Source organism: Dermochelys coriacea, chromosome 2 (assembly GCF_009764565.3).
Source record: "Dermochelys coriacea isolate rDerCor1 chromosome 2, rDerCor1.pri.v4, whole genome shotgun sequence".
NCBI lineage: Eukaryota > Metazoa > Chordata > Testudines > Dermochelyidae > Dermochelys > Dermochelys coriacea.
Window position 1 is genome coordinate 143,113,600 of NC_050069.1, and position 18,694 is coordinate 143,132,293.

An 18,694-nucleotide genomic window follows, 5' to 3' on the forward strand; every position below is an offset into this window, starting at 1 on the left:
TTGTGATTGTGGTGAAGTACAAACTATCCAACACATTATGGACAACTGCCCCGTTTATACTTAGAATGGTGGCATAAGGGGATCCTCGTAGCAAGCCCAGAAGTATTAGAATGCCTTCCGAATGCCATAAGAAAGAAGATGATTTTGGTTGCTGCCTATGCTTCCTGAGCAAGGCATGCAAGAGATGGAAAATGGCGATAGTTAACAAGTTATATCTTAGCCAAATACAACAGAATTTCACAGGGCAAAGAAGAGGCAACGATGTGGCTCAAGGACTTTTCTGCTGCAGAATATCAAAGCTCAGCAGCACCAAAAAGCAACCATAGCAGTGGGGGGACGGACATGAGAGCTTCTCAAAGAAAGGAATCTTTTATAATGGAAAATTTTTGGCAACCTAAATATAAGGGACACTAAGAAACCCCCTATAGTATAATTCCTGCCCTGCCCATGGGCTATCAGCAGGGTTTGAGTGCAGGACCAGTAGATCTACCGCATAGGAGCAATGGCTGGTGAATTGCTGTTATCCAGCCATAGAGGAAGACACAGCACCGACTTTGCCAGTGGGATAGACAACTCTGTGAGACACCAGAGGAATATTGGCTGTTAGGATTCCTGGGTTATGCTCCAGAGTAACAGGCTTCAGAGTGGTAGCTGTGTTAGTCTGTATCAGTAAAAAGAATGAGGAGTACTTGTGGCACCTTAGAGACTAACAAATTTATTTGAGCATAAACTTTCGTGAGCTACAGCTCACTTCATCGGATGCATCCGATGAAGTGAACTGTAGCTCACGGAAGCTTATGCTCAAATAAATTTGTTAGTCTCTAAACTTGTTATAGCCACAAGTACTCCTCGTTCTTTTTGGGTTATGTTCATGACTCTAGGTGCAAAGTGTGGTCTATTGGTTAGAGACAGCATAGTTAAGTACATAGTTTGGACCATTCCTTCTGAAAGGCAGCATGACATGCTGGCTGAGACTTGGCTTTGCCGTATCAGAAACCTGGGTTCTTTCTCCAGCTCTGCCTGTACTGACCGTGTCCAATCTCCCAGTTACCTGAGTGGTGAAATGGGTGCATGACAGGACAGGTAGATGTGTGAGGCCTTAGTTGGTGATAAGGGTTGTGAAAGCACACAAATGCTGATTGCAGTCAATAGAAGAACAGGGGCTACAACTCCCAGCCTGCATCTCAGTGCCCCAGCCCCCAAATACAGCACATGATGTTTCCTCTGAGCTCCGGGAATACATGACAAACCCCTGCATGTATGAATGTCATATGAGATGCATATCATTCAGCAGCTTTGCCCCTGGCTTCCACACAGTGGCCCACTGCCCTGCCCCTCAGCTTGCCTGACAGTGCAATGGCAGCTCCACGGAAAGAGGAGGACGTGGGAAAGGAGGGTGAATGGCACTGGGGGTGGATGCAGAGGCTTCACAGAGCTCCTGATGGACGCTGGACTGGAGACCCATCTGACATGGCTTGAAGCACCAAATGAAAATCCCTCCCTGCTCCCCACTGACAGCATTGCTTGCCCACCAGCCCAGCCCACCCAGCCTGGATCCCGGCTGCTCCTGTCCCAGAGTCCTTGCTGTTTCCCTGCAACCTGGAGTCCCATACAAATCTACCGATCCATCTATCATCTCTTTGTCCATCACTATGGTAGCTGAGCGAGTAATGGGATCCTTTGCAGACAGGCCAAGGACCAAAAAGCCATGGAAACTGAAGAGTGACTCTAAAGCAGGTACCTCCAGGTGCGGGGAGTTGTGTGCAGAGGGTTGTGTGCCCCCTGCCCTGGAACACACCAGGTTACATTCTCCAGGAGCTGCTGAGCTGGGTTCTTCCCTGCTCTGAGTGGCACCAGCATTGGGCTGGAGCAGTGCATTCCCCGTGAGAGTTCCTCTGCTGGTGGGAGCCCTCTGGCCATCAGCCCCAGTGCGCCCAGCCCAAAGCCATGGCTGCAGTGGGCTTTGCAGTGCAGAATGCCCTGCATCCAGCTCTGTCCTGCAGTACAGTGACATGCCCACCCTGGGACTGAGTGGGTTGACTGGGGCTGCTTCCCCTCCACAGAAATTGCCAGCTGCCAGGAAAGAATTAGCAGTGGGCTGGGTCCTTGCAAGTGGAGGGGATCCTTCAGCCATGGCGGTTGAAGCCAGAGGAAGCTGCTTGTTGGTGGGACACAGACCCAGATGAGGCTATGGCAGCTGCCTTGTCCCTGAGCCAAACACAAAGTGAGAGTCACATTCTTGAAGGGAAGGGAGCAGGACACAGGAAAGCAGGTTGTTAGAAAGTCAGTTATGAAACTAAGAATCAGGATACCTGGGTTCCAGCTGCAGCTTTGGGAGGGAAGTGGTCTCCAGTGGTTAGAGCAGGAGGCCTGGGAGGCAGGACTGTTCTATCCCCAGCACTGGGAAGGGACTATTGTTTAGTCGTTAGGGCACCCAGGGGTGGGGGGGGAGGGGAAGAGGAGGGGTCAGGACTGTTGGGTTCTATTGCTGGCTTTGTCCCTTAATCTCTTTGTGTCTTTGAACAAGTACCCAAGGCCAGTGTTCAACAGTGGCCTCTAATTTGCATCATAAAAATGGAGGCATCCACAATCAGAAGCCACATTGTTCTTAACATCTCTGTGCCTCAGTTTCCCCACATGTATATGATGAATGAGTTGTTAGGGGGCTGGCAGGGCCTGTGTACAATGGGATCATGCAGCCCTATCAGGGCGCCTCCCTATCAGCTACCCCAGCATGTGGCTCTCAGACAGCCAGCCAGCCAGCCCCAGGATCCCCATCTTTCTGCTGTGGTTGCTCAGGTCCCACCAGCACAGGGGCTCCCCACTTTCCACGTTGAAGGCCTTTCCCCATCACATGGGTAGGCCCAGGCAGCCTTCAGGCATGGGATATGGAGAGGAAGCTGCTCTCATCAGCCCCACCTGCCACGGGATCTTTGTTGCATCAGCCACCCAATCACAACACCCAGAACCCTTCTTTTGCCCAGGTGCAGGTGCAAAGCCCTGATCCCGATGAACTGTGCTCCTCTTGCCCTTTACTCTCCTGACCTGCCTGTGAGGCACAGGGGATGAGGGATTGTGGGTCTGTAATAGGCCAGGTGAGCCTCTCCTCACTGCCTTCCCATCAGGCAGGGCACACAGTGACAGGCCCTTGGTGAAATATCCCTTCCTCTGGGCAGCACACAGAAGGGCTGAGTCCCTGTGCTGGAGCAGAGCACCCCAGAGCCCCGGGCACTTGTGCTTGCAGAGGCCACATGGCTCTGCATGGTGAGGGAGAGACTCTGTCTTTCGCCACTGCCCCTTGTCAGTCCCCCAGACAGTGCTGCCTTCACAGGGATCCCAGAGCACTGGCAGTGAGAGCTGAGCATGGGCACATCACCTGTGCGGCTCTGGTCATGTAGAGCAGGGAGCAGAGCATTCAAATGCCAGGCAAGAGCCACAGCATTTGCCCCATGCCAGAAACGCAGCTGCACATACACAGGCCTCACAGTCACCAGCTAAACAGCACGCAAGCAGCACTGACCATCTGCTCCAAAACACAGACCCCTGCCCCACGGTCATGTGCTGTGATCTGGGTCATGTCAGTGTCATCACTGGGAGCAGATTCTCTCTCTTCCCACAAGTCCATGATGAGGAGAAAACAGCTGAGTCCTGGCCAAGGAGACAACCTCTGCAAAGGGGTCAGCTGGCTGCAGCTATGGGGCATACCCCTGGGCAGGTCAGTGCAGCTGCCATTGCGGATTTCCATCTTCCCCGGTGGCACCAGCAGATGCAACTGTCACTGTGAATTGGCTGGGCCCACTAGGCCCCACTGTGATGACTTAGGCCCCTGCCACTTTCAGCCCCTGGGGCTCCCCAAGGCAGATAACTGTGACTGAAGGGACTTTTGCTGCTCAGCAGCCATGGTGCCATTCTGGAGAATGGTGCTGTGCTCTTCCACAGGGGGTGTGGCTCCAGAAGGCCCCTTTCTTGGGCACTGTCCCACTGATCACTGCCTCTGCAGCATCACTGAGGGCAGGGGGTAGGGCAGGGTGGGGGGTTGAGGAGCTGATGCGGTGCTGATGGGAACTGATGTGGTGTCCAGTGATTACTCAGGCCTGGTCTAACTCCAAAGTTAGGTCTGTTTAACTACATCACTCAGGGCCCTGAAAAATTTCACGCCCTGTGTGATGTAGTTAAGCCAACCTGAGCCCTGGTGTAGACACCACTTTGTTGACAGAAAGAATTCTTCCATTGACGTAGCCTCTCGGAGAGGTGGATTTACTACAGCGAGGGAAGAATCCCTCCTGTCTCTGTAATAAATGTCCCCACTACTGCGCTACAACGGCGCCTGTAAGAGCTCTGCTTTGTTCTGTGTCAGGTTCCAAGTTGCAACTGGCTGTGCACAGCCAGCGCTTCACAGCGCCTTGCCAGGAAAGCTCAACCCTTAAAGGCACAGTCCCCAATTCCACTGATCAGGTCCCAAACCCCAGGTGTCCTCCCAACCCTGAGCATCCCTGAGGTTCATGGGATTAAGACTCCATGGGCAGCAGTAGCCCCATTCCAAGCACTGTGAGGGCAGAGGACCCAGTATCACCCTCCTTTCCATGTGCCCTATCAGATAGATAACACGCCAGGCACCTCCCCTCTGCTGTCACCTTCAGAGCAGAAGCAGCAAGTCCCCCAGGGCCAGAAATATGGGGAGGGGGCGGAGCGTCACGCTCAGCCCCATAATGCCTGACAGCCCCTCCAGCTGCGCAGCGCAGACTGAGCTGAGCCCTGCAGCAGCAACAGGAGAAGTAGGACAGCCTGCAGCAGTCAATCCTGTGCTGCTGGAGAAGGTGAGAGGCTTGGGGCAGGCGGGGGAGTGGGGGTCATGCAGTCCAGTCACTGTCAAAGAGAAAGGATAGGCACACAAAGAGGCATGACTAGGTATCCCCAAAACCAGCACCAGAAAGCAGGGGTAATGCACTTCCAGAATCTAGCAGCCAGTGCCATCTGATCAACAGTGAGATTGTTACACAGTTCTGCTTGGTGAGATTGTTACATGGCTTTATCCGGTGAGATCACTATGCAGTTCTGCCTGGTGAGATAATTTAACAGCTCTGTCCTGGTGAAATTGTTACACAGTTCTATCCTGGAGAGATCGTTAGATAGTTTTGTCTGGTAAGTTTGTTACATAGTTTTGTCCGGTGAGATTGTTATACTGCTCTGTCTGGGTGAAAATGTTACACAGCTTTGTCCCAGTGAGATCATTACATGGTTCTGTCCAGGGAGATTAAGAACTGGTTCGCTGACTGATCTTAAAAAAACGAAGATAGATTATTAGGCCAGAAGAGACCACTGTGATCATTTAGTCAGATCCCCCTAGAACTTCCCTGAATTAGTTCCTGTTTGAACTACAGTATATCTTTGAAAAAATCTTTCAATCTTGATTTTAAAATTGCTAGTGTTGGAGAATCCACCATGACCCTTGTTAAATTGTTCCAGTGGTTAACTACTCTCATTTTAAAAAAAGTACACCTTATTTTGAGTCTGAATTTGTCTAGCTTCAGCTTCCAGTCATTGGATCTTTTTATGCCTTTGTCAGCTAAATTGAAGAACTCGTTACCAAATAGTTCACCATTTAGGTTCTTACAGCCTATAATTAAGTCACCATTAACTTTCTCTTTGATAAACTAAATAGATTGAGTTCTTTAAGTATATCACTATAAGGCATGTATTCTAATCCTTTTATTATCATCGATCTTTTCTGAGCCCTCTACAGTATATCAACATACTTCTTGAACTGTGGACACCAGAACTGGAAATGGTAGCCCAGTAGCGGTCAGACCTGCGACAAACACAGAAGTAATATAGCCTCTCTACTCTGCTCTAGAGTCCCTTGTTTATACAGCCAAGGACTGAATTAGCCCTTTAGGGCACAGTGTTGCACTGGGAGCTCATGTTCAGTTGATTATCTACCATGACCCCTAAGTTTTTTTCAGAGTCACTGTTTCCCTGGATAGAGTCCCCCATCCTGTAAGTTATGACCTGCATTCTTCATTCCTAGATGTATGACTTTACATTTGGCCATATTAAAACACTTATTGTTTGCTTCTACCCAGCTTACCAAGCAATCCAATCACTCTGTATCACTGACCTGTCTTTTCATTTACCACTCCCCCAATCTTTGTGTCATCTGCAATCTTTATCAGTAATACTTTGAAGTTTTCTTGCAGGTCACTAATAAAAATGATAAATAGCATAGGGTCAGGAACTGATCCTTACAGGATCTCACTGCAAATTACCCTCTTGATAATGACTTCCCCTTTATTATTATTTTTTGAGATATATCAGTTAGCCAGTTTTTAATCCATTTAATGTGTGCCATATTGAATTTGTATCAATGTCATGTTGAATTTGTATGAATAGTTATCAGTGGGGAATCATCATGGAATGGGGGTGTTTCTAGTAGGGTTCCACAGAAACTGGTACTCAGCCCAACACTATTCAATATTTTTATCAATGATCTGGAAGTAAATATAAAATCACTGCTAATAAAATTTGTGAGTAACACAAGGATTGGCAGAGTGATAAATAAAGACAAGCACAGGATACAGAGCAATCTGAATGGCTTGATAAGTTGGGCCAATTCAAACAAAATGTTTTTTAATATAGAGCTGGGCAAAACAATTTTGGTGAGTGGTACATTCACCAAAAAAAAATGCATTTTGGGGGCATCAAAACTATTAGTGAATTTAGGTTGAAGTTGGCCAGAAAAGAAAATTTTTCATTTTGATGTTTCATTTTGAAACAGTACTTTGTTTTAAATTTAGCTATTTAAAAAACAAAACACCAAAAAGGGTGAAACACATCTAAAAATTATCCATAATAAAATGAAAAAAATGGAAAAAAAATCATTTTGGATCAAAAGAAATGTTTAGTTCAAACAAAAATGATTTTTTTTTCATTTATTTTTGTTTTCATGGGAAAAACCAAAAACTCCTCAGTTTTGTTTCAAACTGAACAGATAGTTTTTTAGGATTTTCACAGTTTGGCTCCTGAACCCCAGAATTAATTAATTCACTCAGCTCCATTTTAATAATATAGCCAAATGCAAAGTTATACACCTAGGAACAAGAAATGCAGGCCATACCTACAGAATTGGGGAGTATATCCTGAAAAGTAGTGACTCTTAAAATGATTTAGGGGGTCACAATGGACAAGTAACTTAGCATGAGCTCCCAATGCAAAGCTGTGGGAGAAAGGGCTAATGAAATCCTTGGATGTATAAATAAGTAGGGATTAGGAATAGGGAGGTGATTTGTATCTGGCATTGGTGAGACCAATACAGGAATATTCCGTCCAATTTTGGTTTCAACATTTTAAAAAGGATGTTGAAAAACTGGAGAGGGTAAAAGAGCCACAAAAATGATTTGTGGACTGAAGAAAATGCCTTAGGCCTGCTCTACACTAGAAAATTAGGTTGGTTTAACTATGTTGGTCAGTGGTGTGAAAAATCCACACCCCCGAGTGGCATTGTTAAGCCGATCTAAGTCCCTATATAGACAATGCTAAGTCAATGGACGAAATCTTCTCTCAACCTAGCTGTTGCCTCTCTGGGAGATGGATTATGTAAGTTAATGGGAGAGCCTCCCCTGTCAGCGTCTACAGCTGTGCAGCTCCAGTGGCACAGCTGTGCTGCTGCACTGTTTTAAGTGTAGACAAGCCCTTAGAGTGAAAGACTTAAAGAGCCCAATCTGTTTAATTTATCAAAAGGAAGACCAAGAAGTGAGTTGATTACAGTGTACAAACACCTTCATGGAGAGAAAATATAGGATACTAAAGGATTTGTTAATCTAGCATAGAAAAGCATCACAAGAACCAGCTCCTGGAAGTTGAAGCCAGACAAATTCAAACTGGAAATAAGACACAATTTTTTAACAGTGCGGGTGATTAATTATTGGACCAAACAACAAAGGGAAGTGGTGGATTCTCCATCTCTTGAAGTCTTTAGATCAAGACTGTACACATTTCTGGACAAATGCACCATATCACCTGTGGGTGAACACTTTTCACAAAAGGATCACTCCATATCTGATCTTTTGGTCCTCGTCCTCAAAGGAAACCTGCACAACACCTTAACAAGAAGAGCCTGGGAACTTAAATTCATAACTTGGTTAGACACTAAAAATCATGGTTTTAATAAAGACACTGGATTTATGGCTCATTATAACACTGGATTTATGCCCCTCTCCTTTTTTGTCATATTACTGCAAGAGTGTTTAATGGGCCCCTTCATCTTGAATGGTCCTTTAGAATATGTGTTAACTACTTATGCTAAACAATTTGTTCCACTTTGTATATAGCTGTAATGCTCTGAGGCCTGGTCTACATCATAAAATTAGGTTGTCTTAACTATGTTGCATAGGGGTGAAAAGCCACACCCCATGGCAGTGTGGTTAAGCCAACCTGACCCTCACTGTAGTCCACACTAGGCTGACAGAAAAATTTATCCTTTGACCTAGCTACCATCTCTTGGGGAGGTGGACTACTTATGTTGATGGGAGAGCCCCGCCCCCCCATTGGCAAGGGTAGTGTCTACACTGAAGCACTACAGTGGTGTGACTGCAGCGCTGCAGCTGTGTCGCTGTAGCATTTTAAGTTTAGACCTAGACAGTGTACCTTTCCCAGACCTGAAGGAGAGCTTTTTGTGCCTCAAAAACTTGTCTCTCTGATCAACAGAAGTTGGTCCAATAAAAGATATTTCCTTACCCACCTTGTCTCTCTGGAAGACATGCTTTAGCCAGACAAGTTATAGAGCTTGATACACAGGTAACTGTGTGAAAGTGTGAAATTCTATGGCTTGTGATACACAGGAGGTTAGACTACATGGACCCTTCTGGCTTTAAAATCTATGGCTCTATGAATGTACGGTTACATAATTCTGTCTCAGTGAGATCATTACTTGGCTATGTCTAACTTTGGCTCCTGGAATGCATGGAGTGCCCCTTTTTTGACACTCATGTGCCAATCACCCTAGTAAAAGTACCAGTTATCAACCCAGGAGACAATGTTACCCACCCAGGAGTGGATTCCTCTGGTGATACCTGTGGGGTGAGGGTGCTGGCTGAGACTTCGTATTCCCATGGCCTCTCTCCTCTGCACAGATGTTCAGGAGCATTTTCTAAGAATGGGGGATTTTCCTTGGCTTGCATTTTATATCTTCCCTCTTCTTCCCAACCACTGCTACACCAGCTAGTGCTCTCCAGAAAGATCTGGCTACCAAACATATTTGTTGGCCCCCATGGGGAATGATTGTAAAAGACAGGAGGGGAAGTCGGTCCCCAGAGCAAGGCAGGGGCCAGGGGTAAGCACAATGGAGCAGGAGGGGGGTGGACAGGGTCATCCCCAGGGCGGCACATAACCGGTACCCACCTCTGTTTGCTGGAGCTGGGTCTTCGGGAGCCAGTTCTCTCTCTCTCCAGCTGAGCTGCAGCTCCTCCAGGCAGCAGCAACTGCTCTTCCTGCCCTCCTGACGGGGAGGCTGATTGCAGTTACTCCTGTAGTCAGATTTTTAAGTGTCTGGTCAGCAGTACTGACAGGACATTGCCAGGTCTACTTTTTGACTGGACTTTCCAGGTGAAAATCAGACACCGAGCAACAGGGGCACCAGAAAGGGGGTGGGGCAGGGGACCATGGCCCCATCACTTTTAGTCCTCCCACTTTTTTCCTGCCGTAAGGGTGCAATGCGGGGCTGGAGAGGAGAGAGCGGTGGGCCGGACCTTGGGGGAAGAGGCCAAGCAAGGGCCAGACTTTAGGGCGGAGTGGGGGTAGAACATAGGCAGGGCCACAGGGAGTGGGATGGAGCAGTGGGATGGGGCCACAGTTTGAGCACGGGTGGTCCCCCCGCTTTGAGGGAGCTTCTGGTGCTCCTGCCTGGCAACCATAATGGGCCCCTTCAGATTGTGGGCCTAGCACAACGGTGCCATTGGTGCTACTGTAAACCTGGTACTGCTCTCCAAACAAGTCAGAGGCAGGCAGATCTATAGGTGCATGGAGTGTGGGATATACTCAGGACCTACAGTAACTAACAATAACCAGTAATAATCATTCATCCTACAGCACCTGTTTTTTGTTCAGGAAGGAGCTGAATTGCAGCTGCCTATCAGGTGATTCAGCATATGCAGTTACTGCATTTAATACAGTTCCAAGGACAACACAGCCAGACCATCTCCTATCCTCATGTAAAAAGAAAAGGAGGACTTGTGGCACCTTAGAGACTAACACATTTATTTGAGCATAAGCTTTCGTGAGCTACAGCTCACTTCAGCGGATGCATTCAGTGGAAAATACAGTGGGGAGATTTATATACATAGAGAACATGAAACAATGGGTGTTACCATACTAGATCACACTCCTCTCCAAAGCTGGGGATAGGAGCCCTGACTCCCAGCCCTTGTGCTCTAATCACACAGCCTTCCATGTAAGCATTAGCTGTATTGCCGATAACAATAATAGCATTGATAGTAATCAGCTGAAAAGAGAGAGATACAGTGTATGAGCGGGAAAGGGCACGTGACCTGCCAGGCTGTGGGGAAAGCAGACTGTTCCACCCCAGAGGCATGCGGAGGGCAGGGAGAAGCAGAGGGGCAGTGCCATCTCCTGTGTGGGAGGTGGGTGCACCAGGGATATGGATGACTTAGTTCTGCTCCAGAATTCCTCCCCCCAGCACAGGGAGTGGGTAAAGTTAGCTGGACTCTGAGGGATGGCTGCGGTGATGCGGGCTCAGGCTGTGCTGCCCAGGCAATCAGCTTTCACCTGCCCCCCCCCCCCCCAAAGGCCTGCATGTAAGGATCAGCAGGTAAATGGATAGGGTCCTGCTGGAGGGTCAGGTCCTCATTGTCAATCCCAGCCACTCAGGGCTCTGTGCAGCAAGTGCTGCTGTAAACTGGCACAGCGCCTGGCACAGACCCACAGAAGAGTGCACTGAGCCATGTCAGGAGGCCACCAGCTGCACCTCAGCTCTGGTTCTACTCATCCCTCACCCAGGCTAAACCCTAACCCTGTGACCCCAGGCAAGAGTGGCACTGCCCTTCTAGAGCTGACAGGAGCACCACCAGAGGCAGACCCAGCAACTCTGGAGGAGAACTGCTCTGGTAGAGGCTGGGCAAGCTATGGGCCTGATGCTGTAGGCCCTGTCCCCGAGGCAATAAGGGCCCAATGCTGCAGGCTTTCTCCCTAGGCAGTAAGGGCCCAGTCCCACAAATCCTTAAGGTGTGTGTGTAACCTGAACTTCCTTCAGTAAAGACGTTCCCATGCACACAGGCTTGAATCACATTGTCATGTTCCCTGATGGATCCATTTTCCAGAGATGATCATAACCATTTTAATTCCCACACTCTGCACCTAGCCCCTATGCCCATCCTCACCAATGGGCTCAGACCTGTCAGTGAGGACTCCTCACCTGGGCAAGGGCTGCAGCTGACCCTGAAAGCAAGCGGGTGCTGAGTCTCAGCCCATATGACAGGGTTTGGTGGGTTCTGCGGGTCCTGGTTGCTTCTCTCAATTCTGGGTAAATGCAGGGTAGGAGGGATATGAGTTTTTTGCATCCCTGACTGGGGCCAGGTTTCCAGAGGTTCTCTTATCTGTGCTCACTGAGAAGCTAGCCCCAACTGGGGAGCCTGAGCCCCATCACATCTGGCCCTGAGCTCTTGTGCAAATCTGGTCCTTAGAGCTTTCCCTAGCTCTAGCAATTTCATGGCTAAATCGCTAGATTCCAGAGCTCTGGTCTAATTTAGCAACAGCAGAGGGTGCGGGGAGGAAGGAGGAGGCACAAGCTTTGGCTTCTGATTTAGATGAAGTGATGTAAACCCAAGGGAAAAGGCTACATACCTGTTATTCTTGCTCATTCTCCCAACGCTGCACCTGCCTGTATAGCAGCATGATGCCGCTCACTCAATAGAGTCAGAGTTTTTCAGGGCAAAGGTCCCAGCAGGCCCGTGGGGCTCTGGCCTCTTGTGTCTGGCTTAGACACTTGGGGCAAGGTGCTCTGACCTACCAGTCCAGTGTCTACCACAGTCCAGCCAGGTGATTAGTGCTGCTACCTAAGGACCCTGTTAGCTCGAGCTATAGAGGATGGTCTGTGCTGCTGACTCAGGAACTTTACCCACTGAGGTGCTGTGACTGGGGGTCATTATAGAGACCAGAGGCTGCTCTGGGCTGGGCTGTAGGGGACAGAGGGACTGGATCCTGCCCCCAGAGCACTGTGGATGGTGAGCAGCTTAGAAGCACTGAAATCCCAGGATGGAGCAGGAACAGAGCGAGGGGCCTGACAGGAAAGCAGAGCCTAGAGACAATCGCCACAAACTGCATAGGGCAGACTCAGGCCCCATGGCACTGCATCAGCTCCCGAGAGAGGACTTGGAACAGGGGAGGGAGGAAGGGGGTAGAGTCACACACAGCTGTACACCCAATGTGCCTGGAACCAGCTGTGTGTCCAGCTCTCTGGGAAACTTGGCATGAAAGTGAGTTGCATCAGTTAACCCTCTGATGTCATTTGACACTGGATAGTTAGCTAGATAAGATTAGATTAGATGATAGATCAGTGAAGGGCATCTAATCACTATACAATGACATCCAAACTTCAGATCACACAAGTCAGAAATAATCAGTTGAGAGTTTGGTTTCAATGGACTTGAGGGACTAGGCTCTGTCCTGATTCCCACCAGTGTAAATCCAGAATGACCCCATCCACCCAGTGTGGTTTGCCCTGGTGTCACTATGAGTCTGGCTGCTGACATCAGGCTGGCAGAAAGCAGTGAAGTTCAGATGACAGCATGGGACAGATAGACGCTGTAGGGGCCCTAGGGCAGAGCAGAACCAGGGCTTAGCTGCAATGACTAAAAAGAGGCTGCTGGACACGGACAGACCTGATGGCTCTCTGGAACCTGCACTGCTCAGTGTTACCACCTGGGCCTCCCAATAGGGCCTGGCCAGGCTAAGCAGTACCAGGTGAAGGCACCCCTAATCAAAAGGGATCAATTCCTGGTCTCTGAGAGTGGGAGGGTCTAATGAGTTGGGCATTGTCCCCTGGCCCTACCCCCACTCCCTGTAAAATGTGTCTGAGAAGCCCAGGCTCCAGGGGACCTTGCCAGGCTCAGAGTTGGAAGGAAAGTGCAAGAGCTTCTAAGTGCGCTCTCCCTGCTCCAAGCCTGGAGGCACCAGGGGCCCTGAATGGCAAAGGTCAGGGTGGTGCCACAGCCATCCCAGCTGGGCAGGAGGGTGCTCTGTTTAGTGCACAGATGGGGCTGGCTGCCTGGGGATGTTTGGAGCTGCCATGCCCAGCCAGTGTCCCCAGGAAAGCTGGGGTACATTTTTGTACCAAAAAATTTTTCAGTGAAAAATGCGGATTCAGCGACACTGAAACATTTTGCAAATTCATGTCAGTTTCACCAAGTTCTTTGTTTTGAAAAAACGAACAAAAAAAACCTGAACAAATTTAAATCTTTCGGTTTTTCTTTGAGTTTGAAATTGCCAACGAACCAAAAAACATCACTTCTTCCCCCAGCACTAGTCCCAGGCAACCCTGAGTGTGTCCTGAGCAGCACGGGAGCAGTCACTGGATCCAAGTGCGGATGCCTCAGGAGCCACGTCAGGGCAGGCGGCCAGTCCTCACAGCCAGAGGCTGGCAGTGGCAAGGGTTTACAGATCTCTCAGGTGTTCTGAGGAGTCAGGCCTTGCCCTTTACACACTGCGCCTCTGGCAGGATCCCTGCAGGGCATGGGCTGGCAGCACATGAGAGGCACTGTGTAGGGCTGGTGTTCTATTTCGCTCTTACACAGCATCTGCAATAGGAAGGATCCACATGGGCAGGGTTTGAGTATTTTTCCCAAATATTATACACAGCATACAAGGTCTAGCCACATCTACACACTGCTGCTCTGGTGGGGATTTGGTGGCTTCCGAACACAGAACACAGTGAGCGCCCTGTCCATGGGATAATCTGTCCACTCCCCCATTAGGTGGGGTCTGGTCTCTCCAGAAGCACTTAGAAGGGCTGCTGGAAGGGCTCTAACTCAGCTCCAAGCCTTATTCTGAGCCTGAGGGACCCTGCATCTGGGATGGGGAATGAGGCTGGCACATTTGAGCCTCTTGCCTTGTGCAGCGGTGATGGCCCAGACCTCACAAGGAGCTGATCCTGCCCCCCACCCACAGAGTTGGGTTGGGGAGGCTTGGGAGGGCTGTTCCTGGCAGCAGTCCCTCCTCCCACTTGAGGCAGCATCTCCTTGGCCGGTATGAGATGAACGGGAGTCTCAGCTGCATTCCCTCTGGACAGTGCCATTCCACCCAGCCCTAACCAGCCCCTCGCACAGGACAAACAAAGGGGGATCAGGTCACCAAGCCAGTTCTCCCCTCACCTGTCACTTTGTGCCTGCAGTGCAAGAGGCTGCTGGGCAGACAGGGCACCATCACCTGGGTGCTGGGCTAGGCACCATTCTCAGCAGGCCCCCAGGCTCCTGTAGAGCACTTAGGGATGGGGCGGTGTATAAGGTGCCAGGTCTGGTTCTCTCTGTCCAGTGAGAGCTGCCCCTGGCTCAGCCTGTGGTGTCTCTGCAGGACTCAGTGATGGCCCAGTGCCCAGGAGCAGCGGCATTGGCTGTGCTGGATGAGATGCTGGAGATCACGGCCCAGAGCCTGGTGCACACCGAGGTGGCTGAGCACTACCAGGTCATCCGGGAGCTGGGCAGGGGCAAGTATGGCCATGTGGTGCTGGTGACACACAGGCAGAGAGGTAAGGAGCTGCCCTCACCTTGGACCTGCACACCACCTCACCTCTGCTCCCCCCCACCCCTCAGCTCCTCTCTCCCACTGCCCGGGTCAGGCCAATGGTCCCATCTCACCTGGAATCCTCCCTCTGACTGCCCCGGATCAGACCAAATGGGTCCATCTAGTTTGGTATCCCCCACCCCCTGCTGCCCCAGGTCAGACCCTGCCCACCCAGCATGCAGCTGGCTGGCCCAATCTCAGAATGGCCAGGAATGGCCATTCCTCTTAACCAGCTCCTACAGTGTACATCTGCCCTCAGGATCTGACTGGAGATCCCCCTGTGGCAGTGAGTTCCACAGTTCCATGCCCCTTGGCTGCCCAATGCCTTGCCTGTCTGGCCGGCCATAGTGAGAGCTGCTTTTCAAGGGGAACCTAACTTCTCTCTCACATCCTCAGGGACCCCCATGGCTCTCAAGCTGCTGCCCAAAGCTCATACCAAGCTGCACACCTTCCTGTATGAGTACTGTGTGGCACTCTCCCTCGCCACCCACCCTGCTATCATTGGCATGTTTGGCATTGCCATTGAGTCCAGCCAACACTACGGCTTTCTCTACGAGCCAGCGCTGCACAGAGACCTCATCTCCATCATCAAACCACGGGTGAGTGCCACCGTGTGGGAACAGGAACTGGGACTCAGCATCAATCCTGATCCAGGAATGGGAATGAGACATGGGGCATTCTCCTATTGGAGGCACTAGCACCCATCTGGCCAATCTGTGGGAGACTAGCTGGCTTAGGAGGTGTCAGGATAGGGCTTTCCCCATTAGGGGGCACCAGCTCTGATCCAGCCCCAGCTTCTGGGACTGGCTGGCGGAGGGGGGCAGGGAATGGGCCCTGCTCAGGGAATGGGCATTGCCCTGCCAGGGGCACCATCTCCTCTCCAGCCGCAGGTTGGTGGGAATGACTGTACCCTGAGAAACCCCATCTCCAGCATTCGAAGTGCCAGAGTCTCCCCTACAAGCAAAGCTGGCTGGTGCACGTTTGGCTGGCGGGGCTGCCATGTCCTGGGGGTTGCAACATCTCCTTTCTCTGTCCCTGCCCAGGATGGGATCCCCGAGCCAGCTGCCAAGCAGTGTGCCAAGCAGCTGGTGAGTGCCCTGGAGTTCATCCACAGCCGGGGGCTGGTGTATCGAGATGTCAAGCCTGAGAACGTGCTGCTCTTTGACCCGGAGTGTCGGCGCATCAAGCTGACCGACTTCGGGCTCACCCGGCCCAAGGGCACCCGGCTCAAGTTGGTGGCTGGGGTGATCCCCTACACAGCTCCAGAGCTGAGCAACACCACCAGTGCCCAGGGCCTGCCCATTGATGCCAGCCTGGATGCCTGGGCCTTTGGTGTGATGCTCTTCTGCCTACTGACCGGCTACTTCCCCTGGGAGCAAAGCCTGCCAGCTGACCCCTTCTTTGAGGACTTCATGCAGTGGCAGGAGTCGGGCCTGGACGAGGACCTGCCACGCCATTGGAGGCGCCTGACGGCTGAGGCCATCCGCATGCTGCGGAGCCTGTTGGTCCTGGATCCTGCCCAGCGCAGCCCTGTCAGTGGGGCCCTGCACTACGTCAATTGCCCCTGGAGAGTGGAGAACTGGCGTGGTGAGGAGCAGGCTGTGGGGTCCTAGAGAACCTCCTTTGGGGGAATGGAGGCAATCTCCTTGTGGGGCCTGCCTATAGGATGGTCAGGATCCAAGGCCCTACAACATGTCTCCAGCAGGACAGGAATACACTGAAAGGGGCTGTCAAAATAACAGCCATGGCAAGATCTATTCCAAGGCACTGAGCTCCAGTTCCTGCCAGGCACCAATTCTCTTCTGGGTGCCAAATCCCCCACAGGTGCCAGTTCCCACTGGGCACTGATTCCCCAGTAGACACCAATTCCCCTTGGGTACTGATGCCAGCTGGGTACCAAATCCACCCTGGCCACTGATTCCCCAATTGGTACCACTTCCTCCCGCCCAGGTGTTGATCCCCTCTAGGCACCAGTTCTCCCCCAGGCACTGATTCAGCAATGGGAGCCAATCCCCGCCCCCCCCCACCCCAACTACCACTCCCTCTTCCTGATAAAGGCAGGTCTTGTTGCTATGGGGAGCACATCCCCCTGGAGCAGTTTCTCCCCACTGCAGCCATTGCATTATTACAGAAATAGAGATTTATTCATCAGTAAATTCCCATCTGTGGCTCTTTTTCACTTGTAATAAAACCTCCAAACGGGGGCCTGTATAGTGTGTGAGAACGGGTTACAGTGGGCTCTCTCCCTGCTTGGGGGATCCACCCAGGATCTACTGCAGGGTGCCAGTAGCATGAGTAGCTGGGGGACAGGTGCTGGGGAGCCAAGGGGCTGGAAGGAGGCAGCTAGAGGATAGGTTCCAGGTCTGGCGAGAAGCGGGTAGATGGGTATTGGGGGCGGGAAGGAGTTAGAGGGGGGCTGAGGGGCTAGCATGTGGTTGTCATGGAATAGGTGCCAGGTCTTGCTGGAATGGGGTAGCTGGGGACTTGGTGTTGGGAGGCTGCTGGGGATGTAGTTCTGTAGTGTCCTGTCTCTCACTCTCTGTCTCTATCTAATAAGTGTCCAGCTCAACTGCCAAGACCCCTTGCAGCAGTGCTGGGAACGTGTGAGCAGAGAGGCGGCTAAAGCAGGGCCTTAAATAGCCCCACACTGGCACAAGTCTGCCAGGTTTGGCTATGGCTGGTCGGAGCATGAGCTGGGTCTGGGATTTCCAGCAGTGACCTACCAGCGAGAGTCAGTGCCAAACACACACACTGCATTCTCTCACCCCTCCTGGGCCAGTTTGTTTCATTTTGTGTTAAATCGACCAAGGTCAGACTCCAGCAACAACTCAGCCGCTCCAGCCCATCTCTGTTCCCAAACGCACAGTTAATACCAGCCAAACAGATTGCCTGGCAGGTGCTTCCCCTGGAAAAGCCTCTCCAGCCAATGGGAAAGGGCTAAGGGGATTGTTCCAATGGAAGCCACAAGTCCCTCCCGGTGCTATCACTGTTTCTTCCCCTTTGCTGTGTGTTTGATAATGGGCTGATAGGGTGGTTGTCACAATGGGAGACTCCAGGGCTAGCTTTGCACAACCCCCAACCACCGTTACCTGCCCGATGATGGAACAATGATCATTAAGGCTTTCATTACTATTGTAACCCTTTAGCAATACAAGAACAGGCGCAAACTGGCTGGGACAGTCGGTGCAGGGGGGTGCTTGCTCACAGTGGGTGGGTGTGAATGAAGCAGGCATGACAAGACAGGGGCAGAGCACCATGTGAGATGTGGGGCACCTGGCATGCCATTAGCCTAGGGGGTCACTGAGATATGTTGGCAGGGATTGGCTTTGCTAACCAGAGTAGGGGTCAAACCCTGCAGTATGAGTAGCTCAGTATCTCTATGAGCGACATCAGGCCTTTCCCATCCCACAGGAAGAGCGTCTCAACTCATAGTCACTGTCAGTGTGGAGAGAGCTCAGTGTTATGTCACCAGTCCTACACCAGGATCAGGCCCCAAAATACAGAGACCAGCTTCAAAATCATGAGATTTTACACAATAATCCATGTGGGGTCTTTTGGAGTTGGAGCCTTTAGAGGGCCTTGTTTGTTAGCTTTTCTCCCCACCCCAAGGGTAAGAAACAGAATTTGTTTTGGAAGCTGAGATTGTCCTATAATCTCATGACTCCAGGTGCTGGGGATTTATAGGAAACACCAGACATGCTGAGAGTTGACAGCACTACAGTGTTGGATGCTGGGACAGAGTTAAATTGGTGAAGTCAGAGCTCCAAGTGAAAGGTGGTATTTTCAGAGGGGGCCCAAGTGCACTCAGAACTCAGCTCCCACTAATGCTATAAGTCTACTCTGAAAACCCCAGGCTCAGTGTACAGGAACCACATTTTGAAAAGGGGCCTCTGGTTTAGGGTGTCTC

General features: G+C 50.9%; 1 protein-coding gene across 1 annotated transcript; it reads left to right on the forward strand.

The window, feature by feature from the left end:
• The first annotated feature begins 4,709 nt into the window (after positions 1–4,709).
• Positions 4,710–17,210, forward strand: LOC119851659 (serine/threonine-protein kinase SBK2-like). Its single transcript, XM_038391856.2, has 4 exons — positions 4,710–4,817; positions 14,578–14,752; positions 15,184–15,386; positions 15,831–17,210. Exons 1-4 carry the CDS (start codon positions 4,710–4,712, stop codon positions 16,398–16,400), a joined length of 1,056 nt encoding a protein of 351 aa, XP_038247784.1. The 3' UTR covers positions 16,401–17,210.
• Positions 17,211–18,694: the final 1,484 nt, after the last annotated feature.

Coding starts and splice junctions, on each gene's coding strand:
- LOC119851659 (XM_038391856.2), top strand. CDS start 4,710: ATGCCTGACAGCCCCTCCAGCTGCGCAGCGCAGACTGAGCTGAGCCCT. Junction 4,818..14,577: donor ATCCTGTGCTGCTGGAGAAG/GTGAGAGGCTTG, acceptor GTGTCTCTGCAG/GACTCAGTGATGGCCCAGTG. Junction 15,387..15,830: donor TCTCCATCATCAAACCACGG/GTGAGTGCCACC, acceptor GTCCCTGCCCAG/GATGGGATCCCCGAGCCAGC.